Source organism: Clytia hemisphaerica, unplaced genomic scaffold (genome assembly GCF_902728285.1).
Source record: "Clytia hemisphaerica strain Z4C2 unplaced genomic scaffold, Clytia hemisphaerica genome assembly, whole genome shotgun sequence".
Taxonomy (NCBI): Eukaryota; Metazoa; Cnidaria; class Hydrozoa; order Leptothecata; family Clytiidae; genus Clytia; species Clytia hemisphaerica.
This window is the reverse complement of record NW_027104506.1, coordinates 119440-135765: the sequence shown is the minus strand read 5'-3', so window position 1 is coordinate 135765 and position 16326 is coordinate 119440. Positions and strand designations below refer to the sequence as shown.

General features: G+C 35.5%; 2 protein-coding genes across 2 annotated transcripts; one reads left to right on the top strand and one right to left on the bottom strand.

Moving 5' to 3' along the window:
* Positions 1-663: 663 nt before the first annotated feature.
* Positions 664-2211, bottom strand: LOC136821867 (adhesive plaque matrix protein-like). The gene has a single exon (XM_067078109.1). It carries the CDS (start codon positions 2209-2211, stop codon positions 664-666), a length of 1548 nt encoding a protein of 515 aa, XP_066934210.1.
* A 9774-nt stretch (positions 2212-11985) lies between these two features.
* LOC136821835 (collagen alpha-1(I) chain-like) lies at positions 11986-15034 on the top strand. The gene is made up of 2 exons (XM_067078061.1): positions 11986-13169; positions 14868-15034. The coding sequence occupies exon 1, from the start codon at positions 12055-12057 to the stop codon at positions 13141-13143; it is 1089 nt and encodes a 362-aa protein (XP_066934162.1). The 5' UTR covers positions 11986-12054; the 3' UTR covers positions 13144-13169; positions 14868-15034.
* The last annotated feature ends 1292 nt before the right edge of the window (positions 15035-16326 follow it).

The window sequence follows — 16326 nt, the reverse complement described above, 5'->3', positions numbered from 1 at the left end:
AAAAAATACCTTAAGCGTATTTGTTTTCCTGGGTACTAAGTTTTCGCGTGTACTTGATTCCGTGAGTTTTTAGGTAAAATTTCGCAAAATTTAGTACTGTTTGACTTTCAAAAATTGCAAAAATAATAGACGTGAAAAACCTTGAAAATACGCCAAAGTATTTTCCCAATGGCTTACTTTTTGTCACCATTTTATTCCGCAATTTTGACACCTTTTTTGCACCTATCACGTTGTGATTCAGGCAAAAGCAATCCTTTTCTTGCTTTTTTAATACTCTTGTTTGATAATATCGAATTTAGTGGTTCACAAAATTTAATACACGTGGAAAGTCGCAATCGCGTAAATTAGAACTCGCGAAACACGTTTCTCAAAAAAAATTTCGCGATTCGCGACGAAAATATATACTCTTAAGATATAATGAGTATATTCCACTGAATATTCAAAAATAAAACATCAAATTTGAAAATTTCTAGGATCTTTGATTACAAAACCAAAATATTTTAACGGAGAATAAGCTAAGAATGTTTTAAGAATGTCTTCAGAATCTTCTTATTCTTCTTAAGTGTTCTAATTATTTTGAATCGTTATTTTCAATACAGCGTTTAATATGTTATTATAAAGCAAAGGTTGACTCTCCTTCGAGAAGAATGGTAAAGTGTTTTTCTAGGCCATGTAAAATGGCAGAGTTTCCTTCTTTACGTCATAAAACGGTAGGGCGGATTTCTTGACGTCATAAAACGGTAGGGCGGATTTCTTCGAGCTGTAAAACGGTAACTCGCTTTTTTTAGCCATATAGAAAGGAAGGGCTGATTTCTTGGCGTGGTAAAAGGGGAGGGTGCTCTTTTTGTCACCATCAAATGGGAGGGCGGACTTCTTTGCACTGTAAAATGGTAGGGCGGACTTCTTTGCAATGTAAAATGGTAGGGCGGACTTCTTCATGTAAAATGGTAGGGCGGACTTCTTCATGTAAAATGGTAGGGTAGACTTCTTCGCAGTGTAAAATGGTAGGGTGGACTTCTTCGCATTGTAAAATGGTAGGGCGGACTTCTTCATGTAAAAAGGTAGGGCGGACTTCTTCACGTAAAAAGGTAGGGCGGACTTCTTCACGTAAAAAGGCAGGGCGGACTTCTTCGCATTGTAAGATGGTAGGGCGGACTTCTTCATGTAAAATGGTAGGGCGGACTTCTTCATGTAAAAAGGTAGGGCGGACTTCTTAACATCATAGAAGGGTAAAGCTTGAGATGCGGACTTCTTTGTGTTGTAAAACGGTAATGATTCTTTTTTAGCCATATAAAATGGTAACGTAGATTTCTTCATATAGAAAGGAAGAGCTTCTTTTTTAGCCATGTAAAACGGGAGAGCTGACTTTTTCATGTAGAAAGGTAGCTCGTCTTTCTTGGACATGTAAAACGGTAACGCGTTTTTCTTTGACAAGAAAAATTTCACGGGTAGAGCATTTTTCTTTGCCATATAAAATGGAAGTGCACTTTTTTTCGCCATGTAAAATGGGAGCTCACTTTTCTTTGCTATGTAGAACGGCAATGCATCCTTCTTATTTGCTTGACTATACCAAGGTAAGGCTTCCTTCTTTGCCATATAGAAAGGAAGTTCGCTTTTTTTCGCCATATAAAAAGGAAGTTCGCTTTTCTTGACATCATAAAACGGTAACGCATTTTTCTTGTTGATCTTGTTAGTTTTCATTTCCCATGGAAGGTGTTGGCGTTGATATTGCTTTTTAGCTTCCTTTTTGGACATATAGAAAGGTAGTGATTCTTTTTTACTTTCAGCGGCATTCCAGGGTAGGTTAGATTCTTTCTTTAATTTGATCCATGGTCTGTCGGCAGAACGCTTTTCATCCATTCCGGTATCTGTAGTCATTGCTGCAGTGTTTTTTGTTTCCTTAACAACAATATCCTTTCCCTCGTCCTTGGTTACAACTGAATTCTTCTTTTTGTTGATGTCAGCATTTTCATTTTGTTGGACTTCTTTGGATGCATCACCAGTGTTAATTAAAGAAGATTTTTTCTTTAAAAGTTCTTTTTCCAATGTTTCAATAGCTTTGTCAGCAACTTTTTTGATCTCTTCTAAAGCATTGTTTGAATTTGATGAATCAACAACAACAGATTCGCGTTTGTTTTCAGCATCGATCTCACCATACGATGTAGATACCAGTAGAAATAGCAGCGTGGTTAGAACCACAATGGAGTTCATTGTGTAATCTCGGTAGATGACTCAGCCACAATATTAAAAAGTTTCAGACTTAGTAATTTCGTTCAGTGTCTCAAGATTGAGATATTGTATTCCAGCAGATTTCCGTTTTATATCGAAGATATTCTTTCAGAGTATTTAAAGTACAATCGGGTCTTCTTCCTTGGAAAGCAAGAAACTCGGTTTTGAAGGTTTGAAGGTTGGGAGAGTTGTTTTCAAAATATATGTGGCCTGTTTAATTAGGGAACCGTCCTAAAAGGAAACTCCTTTGTTGTTTCGCTAATTAAAGAAACAAAAGGCAATTAATATCAGTTCCTCAAACTAATCAATTTCAAATTATGATTTCTTCTTCCATTTCAGATTTAATTGAAATCGAGAAGAATTATTTTTTCATTTTGTTAAATTATTTTCAAGATTATAGCAAAGTCTTTGTCCTAATCAAACTAATGTGCTACGTAAAAACAACGTCTATCCGACGTTCGTAACGTCGAAAAACATTTTAAGGAAGGTGTTAAAAGTGGAGAGAGCGGTGTGACGGTGTGACAGTGTGACAGTGTGACGTTGTGACAGTGTGACGGTATTGATTCTTTTTGTGTCGGTGTTTTGTAGCAATAAAGAAGGGTGTTTGGATCTTCTCATGCTACCGAAACCCTGGAAGCAGTATAATAGTATGAAATTTTTGCTGAATCCTGGAATCCGGAAAATTGAAAAAAATAATAATAACACCGTCACATAATGACAAAAGAATAAAACATAAGGCTAAATACCGTCACCATCTGATATTAAAATACCGTTTTCCCGTTTCTTTTTTCGTCGAATCCAGTAATACCGTAAAGGTACAACCCCCCCCCCCAAAAAAAAAAAAAAGTAATGATGTATTGTTGAATTTAACCATGGAGGTATAAAGAAACAGGAGAAGTATGCTATTGTAACCATGCTCGCCCTACGATTAAAAATATTACGAGGTATGCATGCTCATAATCTCATATATCGTGCATTTTTAATAAGCTCTTTTGTTGATAGGTAAAATCTTATTGGCTAACTTAAGTGTTGGAAATAAGATGGGACGAGATTCATTGTTTCTGACATTGGTGTAAGAAAATATTTGGATTAAAAAAGGGCCTGTAAACTTTGCAATCCTTCATCAAATGACAAGATTTTTCGATCAACATTTTCTTCAAGGTGAACTCTATTGCTTAATACTTTCCTCCAAAATTCTCCAGCGACTTTTTGTCTACAAATTGGGTCTGAAATTGTGTGTGCTTATAAAGAACTTTTCATTTTCTGGCTGGAGAAAATATCTTTTCAAAACAAAATTTAATGGATGACAAAATTGAACGCAAACTTTATTCGTGGAGCTAAATTTTATTTTATTCTCGTATATTAGAAGGCTGGAAATCTTCGATGCTGATAGTAAGAATGTTCAGAGCAAACTTGAGTTCTACTAAAAAGTCGTATTTCATCGGGCGAGCCTAGAATTTCTTTTGATTTATTACATAAAAGAAATCAAAAGACTTTAACGACCAATTACCGACAAATTCATCTCCTGTCTTTCTTTATACCTCTATGATTTAACAAAAGGTTCGGATAGTGCTGCAGTTGAGCCGCTTTGAAATAAGTTGAAATCATAATGGCGCTTTATCCCCGAAAGACGTCTTTTTTAAGGGGCCAGCTTGACTTTTTCGGAAATTTCGTTTCCAGTGTAAATTTTTCATTTACTTTTTGATTTTTAACTTTACCTCCAGTAGCTGGGGATATGATTTAATTTTTGTATTCACAAAACATTACGATTCAGCTTTTAATTAATAGCATCCTATATTTTCATAACTTTGAACTTAAGGGTGGAGACAATTCTATTTATGCTAATCCTATTGGCTAATTGCGTCCTAATATCTATTGTTTTGATTTATAGTTTCCCTTACTTTTCCAGCTTGCACACACGTTGTTTTGACGTACACAACGTTGTTTTGACGTTCATATAACGTTATATGGACGTTGTGAATATTATATAAACGTTAAAACAACGTTGTGCCAGCTGGGTTGAAAAATAGGTGGTTCGGAAATTAATATTTTTTGAGAAACTTAAAAGGAAATTGTCCTTTTTGAAGTTTGATAACTAATATTTATCGGATATATAATATTTTAATTGGAAAATCTTTCAAAATGAAACAATAGTGTTATAATAAGTAAAAAAAAAAGATCCAAAGCATCTAGGAAATTCTTAAATTGAAGAAGCATATCAAAGGAAAGCAAACTTTTGAGAGCTACTTAGTATAGTAAAGAAAGACCACACCTTTTAGGGGTGGGGTTTTCACTGCTGTACGCTAATAGCTCATCATATAATTCCTTTTGTCCACATATAGTGGAAATAGTTACCTTAATTGAATTGATACACGCTTTTTTTTAAACATCCAACATTTTTGAAGCCCCCGGATGTTCTTAACTTTTTCAGTTTTAAGCCTTATAATATTCTTAACATGCTCTTATTTCCCCTATTTCTAGGATGTTTTAGAGTCTCCGAAGCCTTAAAATATTCTTAACTTTTTCTTAGCATTTTGGCCACCGAAGCCATATGTTATTACGCAAAGAAAACGTGTAGAGCATTTTCATTAATTATTTTGAGTCCAACGATTTTCTTGTTTTAGAAAACGTTGGTATAATTTTAGGCAAAATCGGGTACAGGGACCTCCCGCTGGCCAGGGTTCCTTTTTTAGGCTCTAAAGATATTTGACAGGGCTTCAAATTGACTGATTTTCAAAATGTAATCTGCCAGGGTCGACTTATTATTGACATTGATTTATTATGGACAATTATCAGGGTGAAAATTAGAAAGCTTTTCAATTTTTCGTCTACTTTTAGTCATTTTTACCAATCTTCCTGCTTTTCGGTCTGGCAGTGTCCCAAATTTACCAAACATTCATATCTGACAGGGTCCACTTTTCAAACTCAAGCGGTGCGTCCCCATCGGCCGTCAAAGTAAGTGCCACCCCGTGCCTTGAGTCTTCAAATGTTACTTGTATATAAATAGAGAGTAAACTTCTTTCGAATTCATTTGGGAATTAATTACCATAGCAATATTTTGTAAACGAGGTAAGAGTTGGTCCTGACGCAATTTATGAAAAGGTCTATTCTGCGCTAAAATTTCGAAATCGGCTTTCGCCTTATAAAGCTCCTGTCAAAATCTATTAAATGAAGATTTTATTAAAAACCAAAACTTTTTTAGCATATTTTTAGTAATTTTCTTCTATTTTTGTGTTTTAAATCCGCCAATGAAATCGCCGTCCATTTCTCCCTGTCCATCCCCCCCCCGTCAATTGTAAATTTGAGCAAAAAAATTGTCCCTATGATCCTTTTGAAGAATCAAAATAAGGGTCTAAATAACGTACTTCATTATTTTTTATTAGATTTTTAGAATCAAATTTCAAAGTTCTGCATCAATTGGTGTACAATTTGAATACATTTGAAGCAAAATAGACCTTTTCATAAATTACGTCACGAATAGATCACTTGCCTCGTATTCAAACTATTTACCATAATAATTATGTCCTTTGAAACATTAAATAATTTTTTATGAATAGAGAATAGTTTTAATAAAATCCGCTGGGAGTTAATCACCATGTCAATAATTTCAAAACGAGGCAAGTAATGTTCGTGACGGAGTTTATGAAAAGGTCTTTTAAGACCACAGGAACATGAACTTTTTCAACTTTTTCATGAAATTCCAAGAGATCGAATTTCGAATTCTAAAAAGGGCTCGACAGTGTACGTGTTAAGTAGCAAAAGTTTTAATATTGAGATTAAGATTTTACCAGTTTTCATGGTATCTAAGCCCAGCTTGAACGTTCATCTAAGGTTATATGGACGTTGTGAATGCCGGATAAACGTTGAAACAACGTTGTGTGTCAGCTGGGAAAATTATTCTCCGATGAATTCAAGCGGAATTTGCAATCACTCACTGCATATAGAGAGTATTTTCGAGATCTTATCCCCCTCCCCCCGTTTGTTAAATTTTCAATTTTTGTAACCCCCCTCTGGACATTAGGCAGGACTACCACACCCCTTTCTCACAGACCCACTGGGAACCATTTCCATTGGAAAAATTGGCCAAAATATTGTCCCCAGCGGAAAATTATACTCCAATTTTTTTCCCAACTGAAAATTATCTAATAAGAAAATCTTCACTGCAAAATATAGTGCTATTTTCTCCATCCCTACTGAATTTTTTGGCTAGAAAACAATATAATTCAAATCCTCTGCCATAAGAAACTTGGGACTATCAATCCCCATCGAGTTTTTGTTCATTTTTACCCCCACTGGCTAATAAAATCTCACCGAGCCTGTGGGAAGGAAGTGTACTACCCCGTTTATCAAGTATTTTTAACTGTCATAAAAAAGTCCCTGATTTGGTTTAGATCACATTTAACTAGGATTATCTTATTTTAGGGCCATTTAGAGTCATAAGTTCTTAACACCCACCCCCGTTTGCATGAAGATTAAAAATATTTCCAAACCAAAGCACTGTTCTTATGTTTTTTAAGCGCTGATATGAAAATAGTTTTAAATGAATGCATATTTCTTTCATACACCCCTGTCTCACAGTCCCACTTGAAGTCGATTTCCCAGTGGGGCTAAAATTCAAGGGTATTTATTTTTTATCACCGGGGATGAAATTTTTGCTTAATTTTCCAGCGGGTCTGTGACACAGGCATGTTTTAATTCTTTTGTTTACTACTATATTTCCTCTCTGACTGAGAAACCTATTTTCATAAGAAAACCCTTATTCATAAAAAAACTTTTTTCAAGACAGCCCTGAAAGTACATGTTATTTTTATAAGAACAAACTATATAAGAACACAAGGCTTGTTTTAAAATGGTGACAATAGGAATATTTTAAAAACATTTTTTGACTTGGAACCCAAAAAATTGAGAACATCCTATAAGACTTTAAAAATTGTAGATGTTCTTATAAAAAAACGTGTAATTCTCCTTATGTTGAGAATATTCTGATTTGGATTCTGATTTGAAGTAGATCTAGAAAAAGGCTTGCCCGGCTTGTACACAACGTTGTTTCAACGTTCATCTAACGTTATATGGACGCTGTGAACGTTAGATAAACGTTGAAACATAACGTTGTATACAAACTGGGCGATTACAAAAACACCTGCGAAAGATCTAACTTTTCACATTTATTCTAATGCTCACAAGAATTCAATTATGGTCTAATTACCATTGAAAAGCTTTTAATTTCAAGCAAATTTCCAATAATATTCATATAATTTCTCTTATCTTCTTTTCGTATATTTTTTAAAAAGGAGTGAAATTTATGAGAAATTAGACTTTAACAATTAAGATTACATTTTTATAAGTTAAAGTTTTGAAATGAAACTATTTTGAAGGATGTTTATTGCCAAAAATTATTTTGGAGACCCAGCTGGACGGTACACAACGTTGTTTTAACGTTAATCTGCCCGGGTATACAGGAGCAAGAGAGTGAAGCCTTCCTGTCAGCCCCATTTTCGATTTGAAATCTTCATTTTTAGCTTAAAAGTTAATGGAAATTAAATGCACTTTCAAAATCAACACAAAAAAGTTGCAAATTTGGTTTTATTGGAGAGATTTTGGCCATTGAAGTAAAAAAATGCCAAAGTTTTCCAGAAACTCACTTTTTTGAGATTTTGACCGTTTTTTAGCCATATTTAGTCAACGAGTGAACGAAAATCCAAAGAATTTGCCTCAGGTATACTAGATTCTGTGCTCTAGCAAATAGAATTAAAACAGAAGTGATTTGAAGCTGCAACACCGGGCAAATTACCGTCAGGTCCCAAAAGCTATCCAACGTGCTATAAAGCAACCTCTAATTCTGGTTAAGGAAATAATGACGTTGAAAGTTTGACCTAGCTCATTTTGCCAAAAAAGCCCCCAAAAAAGGGCCCTGGTGCACAAAGGGTGAAGATGTTTTCAATTATTTAATTTTTGGCACGCTTATAGATAATGGTGCATGCAGTTTTACATATCAAAATTGTAAATCAAAGAATAGAATCGAATTTGAACAAATAATAAAAGTCTGAATCAAAAAATTTATTCTTATGACATTTCACAAAATCAATAACAAGATCGAAATACAAAACAAATGACAGCACCGAGGTGTGCTTTAAATATCAAATCAAAATGGCTAGTCGAAAAAATAACATAAATTACTCGGAACAATTTAGTTCCTTTTAAATACTCTGAATGGTCAAAATAATCTCCTATGTAGTATTCTACCGTTACAAAACCGATTTTCATACATAGTATGGTAATCAAAGAGATTTTTGTAACATTTTTATACAGCGTTTAAAAGCTTTTCAGGAAACACAGAAAGTCGAAGGCACACTGAAAATTAAAGGCACATAAAAATTAGGGCGCGCCAAAAACTAAAAGGTGCGCAAGACGCGCAAGGTGCGCAAAAAAAAGATTAAGGCGCAAGGAGCAAGGAGCGCCACTTTTTAGAAGGCGTGCATTAATAAATTACTGAATCCGGGCTAAATTAAAAGTCGTTGTCTAATTGTCTTTTTATAAATTTCGGTACATTGAAACTAAATACGCAATTCAACAGACTCCTTCTGTGTTTTTTTTTTTCGATTAGTAGCTTTCTAGCGCATTCGTTTTATGAATGCTTCTGTTTTTCCGATTAGTAGCTTTCCAGCGCATTCGTTTTATGAATGCTTCTGTTTTTTCGATTAGTAGCTTCCCAACGCATTCGTTTTAGGACCCCCAGTGGTTTGGGTGAAAGCGTGATTGGACTTTTTTACTTGCGTGAATGCGTGAAAACTGAAAAAAAATTGCGTGAATGCGTGAAATTGGAAAAGTTTGCGTGATTACGAAAAAACATTGCGTGAATGCGTCAATTTGGGAAAACGATTTGCGTGATTGCGTGAATTGAAGGTGTGAACTGGGGGGCTCTTTTATGAATGCTCGGGGGACCAGTTTTGTACTTTTAGTTCCTATTCCTTTAGTTTTGTACTTTAAGATCCTAAGGTCTTAAGTCTAGCGTTAAAACTTAGAGTTAAAACTCTGCCCATCCGACCTATTTTAGAGCACTTCCAAATCGTTTGTGGTTATAAAAATATAAGATATCGTAGGAATTTCCCTGTTTTTCTCAAATATTACGACCATGATTGTACTTAAGAGCTTAAATTTTTCATGAAAATTCCTACACATTTCAAAAGAGCACAATAAGAATTCGAGGGCTAATAAAACATCAAGAATAGGCTTTGAAATATGATCACTTTAGGGCTTTACAGACTCTAAAACACTAAATTTCTTGGGAAATTGCACAAAATAAGAACATTTTAAGATTATTTCTAAGCTTGAAACTCAAAAAGTTTGAAAATTTTCTTGTATAGAGTTTGTGTGTTTTATATATATTTTTAATACAGGAAAACTTTCAAACTTTTTGAAGTTCAAGCTTTAGAAATGTTCATCTTGAAATGTTCTTATTTTGTGCAATTTCCCAAGACTCTAATATTAGAATTTATGTACTTTACATACACTTTTTTTTTTTATAAGAACCAGTAAATTTTTGTTGAGGCTCGGCTGTTCTTATTTTTTTGGCACTTCGAGCCTCAAATTGTTCTTACCTGTTCTTATTTTTAGGGCAAATTTGGGGGTATTTTTGGGTTTGAACCCTAATTTCATTAATTTGGCCCTTATTTTACCTAAAACTCAGCAACTCCAGGCTCAGGATTGTTCTTAAATTGTTCTTATTTTTTGGCATTTTTGAGCCTCATTGTTCTTATAAAATTGTTCTTATAAAAAAAAAGAAGTGTACTAGTATTGATCTAAAAAATATATAAAGCACACAAACTCAATTTTAAAATATTCATTTTAAGATTGTTCCTATAGTTACACACATGTTTTGTCCAAAAATAATTCGTCTATTGAAGATCAATGATGGTAAACCCGAAGGCATGGAAGAGAATTTTCTACGTAGGAGATAAATCAGGCGTTTGTGCGACACTTGTTGTTTTCACATAAAGAGCCCCCCAGTGGACCTTCAATTCACGCAATCACGCAAATTTATTTCCCTAAATCACGAATTCACTCAATTTTTGTTCGCAATTCACACAATTTTTTTTCACGCAAAGCTTTTCAATTCACGTATTCACGCAAGTGAAAAAGTCCATTCACGCAAATCACTTGGGGCCCGCATAAACGCCAGATTGAAGGCCAGATTTGACCAATTGGATTTCAAGAAAATGCGCGTTGCCAAAAACAAATGTAACTAACTCGAATGGAATTCGTCATCAAAAAGGCGGCACAATTTTTGTTCACGCAACATACGTGACATACAGTCAACTCTCTCTAATTCGAACCTAGAATATTGGTTAGATAGTAGTATAGTAGTATAAAATACTCTCTATAATTCGAATCTTTCTCTGATTCGAAGAAAACTCCTATGTTCCCTAGAAAATCGAATTAGAGGGAGTCAACTATATCTAAAAACATTGTTTTATCTTCCTCGGGAAATCATTAGCTTAGCTCTAGTATTTCGTGGCATTCTTATCGATATGAGAATGGGCAAAATGTTTTATGACTGTCTTTGAACTTGATGTCTCGTATTTGTTTTTTTCAGTATAACTTTTTTGCCGGAATTTTTAGCATGTAAAAGTATAGATTTTCTGAAAGCCCATTAAATTCTCTACAATTTAATTATAATTTAATTTAATAATAAGAATTATGCTCAGAGTGATAAAAGGATACAAGGTCTTGAAAAATGACAAGTGCCGACTTTAAAAAGTTCCGCTAAAGGTACCGCTACATTGGACTTCCAAAAACAATTTGAGAGGGGTTTAAGAAGTTGCCTCCTTTTTTTTGGATGTAGATCCTATTAATTTTTTTATAGAAAGATGACAGCGCGCATATCACATTGATAAATTTACATAAATTGGATTTATTTCATTTATAAGGCTTACAGTAATTTTAAAAAAATGAGACAATTGTTTTTAAACCCCTCTTTGTTAAGCAAGATGATGAAAAAATTGGATTTATCTTTCAATAAAAAAATTAATAGGACATATATAAAAAAAAGGAGGCAATTTTTTTAGAAAAATCTTTCGTGCGTCATTAAAAAAAAACGCATCAAATTTGGACCACCCGGTAGTGGTACTGGGAGCTGTTTGAAACTGAGAGGGTACCGATCCGTTTCGTTGTCTTAATATCCACTGAATAGAATAAAAAAAATGGCACAGTTCGGATTTCAACTCTTCTCTTGTACATACTTTTAACATCATGTACTCTTAGGTTCCAAATAAACGGCTCCGAAAACTTTCTAACTCCCCCCGGACCTTATTCGGACCCCCCCCCACGTTAATTAATTTTTTTTTAAATTTTCAACTTTCAAAGAGAAGGTCTAAATAGACTGATTTTAGCCTATATTTACTTTTTTTGTGGGTTTTCGTAATTACAATTTCCACCCCCCGGCAATTAGCCCCCCTGTTTATTAAAATTTTGAAAATTTTCCAACTCTCCCCCCGTTTATTCGAACCCCTCCGTTTTGGAACCTATTTCAAAGGTTTAAAATTTATGCAGCTGTTTTGAACCGTTTTGATCTGCCACAGATCGAAAAATAAAGTTGTTTTGATCAAAACACGTGAACAAATGAACCGTTCACGTGATAGAGAAATGTCAATATTTGGTTGGGGTTATCATGAAAACAATAGTCGTTCCGTATCGATCCGTTTAAAACTTTCCGGACTGGGTTACACCGTTAAAAGCTTCTCACGACATTGTAATTTGCCATTGGCAAAATAGGATTTGACAAAATCTGAAGAAAAGTTTCACAAATATCTATTTCACAATTTTAGCATGAAGCCTGCAACAGTCGCAATTTTTGCTGCTGTCTTGGCTTTATGTTCTGTTGCAGAAGGCTACAAGATACCCAAAGCCTTATACCGACCAGGGCGAGTTATAGGTCCTCCTGGCAGAGACAAAAGTGAGCAAGATCCATTGTACCGACCAGGGCGAGTTATGGGTCCTCCTGGCAGAGACGAAAGGAAGCAAGATCCATTGTACCGACCAGGGCGAGTTATGGGCCCTCCTGGCAGAGACGAAAGTAAGCAAGATCCAGAAGCATTGTACCGACCAGGGCGAGTTATGGGACCTCCTGGCAGAGACGAAAGTGAGCTAGATCCATTGTACCGACCAGGGCGAGTTATGGGTCCTCCTGGCAGAGACGAAAGTAAGCAAGATCCAGAAGCATTGTACCGACCAGGGCGAGTTATGGGTCCTCCTGGCAGAGACGAAAGTAAGCAAGATCCATTGTACCGACCAGGGCGAGTTATGGGTCCTCCTGGCAGAGACGAAAGTAGGCAAGATCCATTGTACCGACCAGGGCGAGTTATGGGTCCTCCTGGCAGAGACGAAAGTAAGCAAGATCCAGAAGCATTGTACCGACCAGGGCGAGTTATGGGACCTCCTGGCAGAGACGAAAGTGAGCAAGATCCATTGTACCGACCAGGGCGAGTTATGGGTCCTCCTGGCAGAGACGAAAGTAAGCAAGATCCAGAAGCATTGTACCGACCAGGGCGAGTTATGGGTCCTCCTGGCAGAGATGAAAGTGAGCAAGATCCATTGTACCGACCGGGGCGAGTTATGGGACCTCCTGGCAGAGACGAAAGTGAGCAAGATCCATTGTACCGACCAGGGCGAGTTATGGGTCCTCCTGGCAGAGACGAAAGTAAGCAAGATCCAGAAGCATTGTACCGACCAGGGCGAATTATGGGACCTCCTGGCAGAGACGAACGCGAGCAAGATCCAGAAGCATTGTACCGACCAGGGCGAGTTATGGGACCTCCTGGCAGAGACGAAAGTAAGCAAGATCCAGAAGCATTGTACCGACCAGGGCGAGTTATGGGTCCTCCTGGCAGAGACGAAAGCGAGCAAAAGTTAAATTAGGATTACGTTGAGAGCTAGACAAAAAGGTACCGATTCATATTTTCGTTCAAAAAACAATACACGGGTTTCGATAATTAAATTTTTGCTTAGCTTTAGCTTTGATCCCATGTAAATTTGCACGAAAAATATCAAGTAAACAGAACGAAAATTGGCCGTGTATCAAGCAATTTTAGCTCATTTTTCCATTTTGACAGACTTTATGGGTCATTATGAAAACAAAAAACATTAAAATAAAAAGTCAATCGTTTAATCATATTTCTTTTATTGAATTTAAAATAGAAAAACATCTTTTGAATGAACACCTGGCTTTCAAAAGAGAAGAAAGGAAATCTATCAACCTTTTATAAGGCATTTCCCCTTATCGCTCCTTTTATTTACTTGATTTTTTCTCTCGCGCCAGATTTAATTCGAAACCCGTGTATTGAAGGGATTCTAATTTTATTGGTGTAGTACCGTGAGATTGCGTAACTTGCATCAGTGGAGGTTAACATGCATAGCCCTCAAATGAAAGACCTGACTGGTCATTAAAATACAACTACGCAGCTCCGCTTGCAGCTCTACTCTACCATTTTTGTTTTAATTTAATTTTGTATATTTTAATGACCAGCCAGGTCTTTCATTTGAGGGCTATGCATGTTAGCCTCCACTGATGCAAGTTACCCAATCTCACGGTAACATCAAGAGATTTGAAACGATACAGTTTCCAAAGTTTATTTTCCTTATTGGGTGTCTGCTACTTGATGGTTTAATAAACTGCTCCTCAAGATTACGAAAATATCAAAAATCAGGGGTAAGTAGAAAACCGGGTCCACCTCTCTGGCCCGGGCCATATAGCCTACCCCATTGGTCCACCTTCAAAAGCTGGTACACGTCTTTTTTTTCTTCAATTTACTAATAGCTTTGATCATTTCTTTTGTACTAAAAATGTTTTAAATGCTCTTAAAACTTTTTGGAAGGTCAAATTTTATAATATTTTATAACTTTTAATTTCCCGCGCTTGCATGTGATATATGAATTTCATTGGCTAATTTGAATCTATATGAACCAATCATAAAGCGCCTTGTGCAGCAATTATACACGAGGTTGAAAGTCAAATCACTGATGCGAGTTCAAGTTGCTTCTACAACAGTGGGTAATCAAATAAGTGCAAATTGGATTGTGTATGCGTGCAAAATTGTGCATAATATAATCCGATTTAAAGCAAGTATACCGGTTTTTTTTGTGCGATAATCTCAAGATTTTGCTTTCGTACAGACAAAATTTTCATTTTTATTTTAAGTGGGCCAAAGCGTAGGCAATAGGGTAGGCAAAATGTCCCGAGCCAGAGAGGTGGGCCAGGTTTTCTACTTACCCCATAAATCAGTTTGAAAAAATTTCTCGTTTGAGTGGGATTAAAAATAACGGAATAAAACTCGATAGGGATTGATATTCCCATTATTAAACTTCAGTTAAGGAGTTTCTTAAAATCAGTGTTTTTTATTTCTAATTGTGCGTAAATCCGATCAATCGCGATAGTTGGCTTCAATTTCCGGATTTTTTCCGGTTTAATTTCCCGATTTGGTTTGCGTTTGCGCTCGCACTAGGATATAGATATGCTCTTTTAAATTTTATGTTAGATACATTAAGAAAGGCTGGCCCATGAATTACCAGAGTTTGCAGCCGTCATTACGGCTGTTTTATTGTTATTATAACTGGGGATTTTATTTTTATTCTTTTTTTTTCAGGTCATTGACACAAAGAAGAAAGAAATGGAATGGAATTATTCGGGACAAAAACATAATTTATAGGGTGAATTATTTTAGGGCAGATTTTGTTAGCAATCATTCTGATATGTATTTTTTATTTTAATTTCTCTAGTTTTGTAGTAAATAAAGAATTGGGAAAATGATAACCTATTTTGGGGTACAAGCTTGATTACTAACAGAATAGTCTGGCTGAAATACGATAAAACAGGGATGAACGTAGAAAAAAATTCTGCGTTAACTTTCTAGGTACTGTTGGAAGCGAAATTTTATGAAGATTAACATACTCAGAGCATCATGGTGGAGGCCCTTGGGGAAAAAATTTGGTAAAATCAAGCCCGAAGTGTACTTCTTTGCCCTAAAATAGATAAGTTTTTGAGATAAGTTCGGTTAAAACTAGTCGAAAAGAGGAAACAGTTGTAGTTTCTTATTGTCATTTTTTTTCCAAACTGAGGCTGGGCATGTTCTTATGATGTTCTTAAATTTCGACGAATTTCAGCCTCAATGTTCTTATAAACTGGGTCCTAGTAAAAAACGTGTAGACTAACCGCTTTTTCATAACTTTTATGAAGTGACACAATCTTTTACACCCGAAGGGCGCTTTATAGTCCTCCCCGTTCAATTTTTACATACTGGGATAGAATCTCACTTTGAACGCTATTGTTTTTTGTCTCGATCATTCAGATTTCAGGAATTTGGAAAAAAAAAACAGACCGGAAAAGCCTATTCTAAATCCTTAAAACATCCTTTGTCTTTTGATGTGATATAAAGAATTCCAAGAAAGCCATTTATCCACCATCTTTGATTAGTGTTTTTGAAAGTGGTAATTAAAAACCCTATAGGGGGTGTGGAAGCTTGTCTAGGGGTAAAACATGTGTCCACAGGGTGAAAAAATGGAAATGTTCAAGGAAGACCATTAAAAAATCAAAACAAAACACTCCCCAAACTTTCCACAGACAGAGTTTTTGTGGGAGAGGCTTATTTGGGATAAAATATTGCTAGATGATTATAAATAATGATTCTTATAACAAAAGATTTAATTTCATATATAATGGTGCATAAAAAAACACGAAAAGATAATAATCCAGTCCAAATGGTCCAAAAAACTTTTTTTGCTAAAACCTATCTTTGTGCAGAACAACAAGTATGTCAATCAAAAAGAAACTGGTGACTAACTTCATCTTTCCTTTAACGTGAAAGTTCTAAAATTTATTCATAAGTTTCTGCCACGATTTATCTCTCATAAGTAATCCATGAACATATCAACGACTCTATCTTCTATCGTCTATTTGAAGCGAGCTTGTCTGCCGCCTGTATTTCAAAATTGGTTTAAAAAGTCCGACAGTATTCCGTCACAAAGTTATTTCTTTGTAACTTAAACATTACTCGTAATTCACAAAATAATTAATCTCAATTTTTTCATATGTTTCCAATTCCAGCT

Bases quoted from the DNA above. Each gene is read 5' to 3' on its own strand.
- LOC136821867 (XM_067078109.1), bottom strand. From the start codon at position 2,211: ATGAACTCCATTGTGGTTCTAACCACGCTGCTATTTCTACTGGTATCT.
- LOC136821835 (XM_067078061.1), top strand. From the start codon at position 12,055: ATGAAGCCTGCAACAGTCGCAATTTTTGCTGCTGTCTTGGCTTTATGT.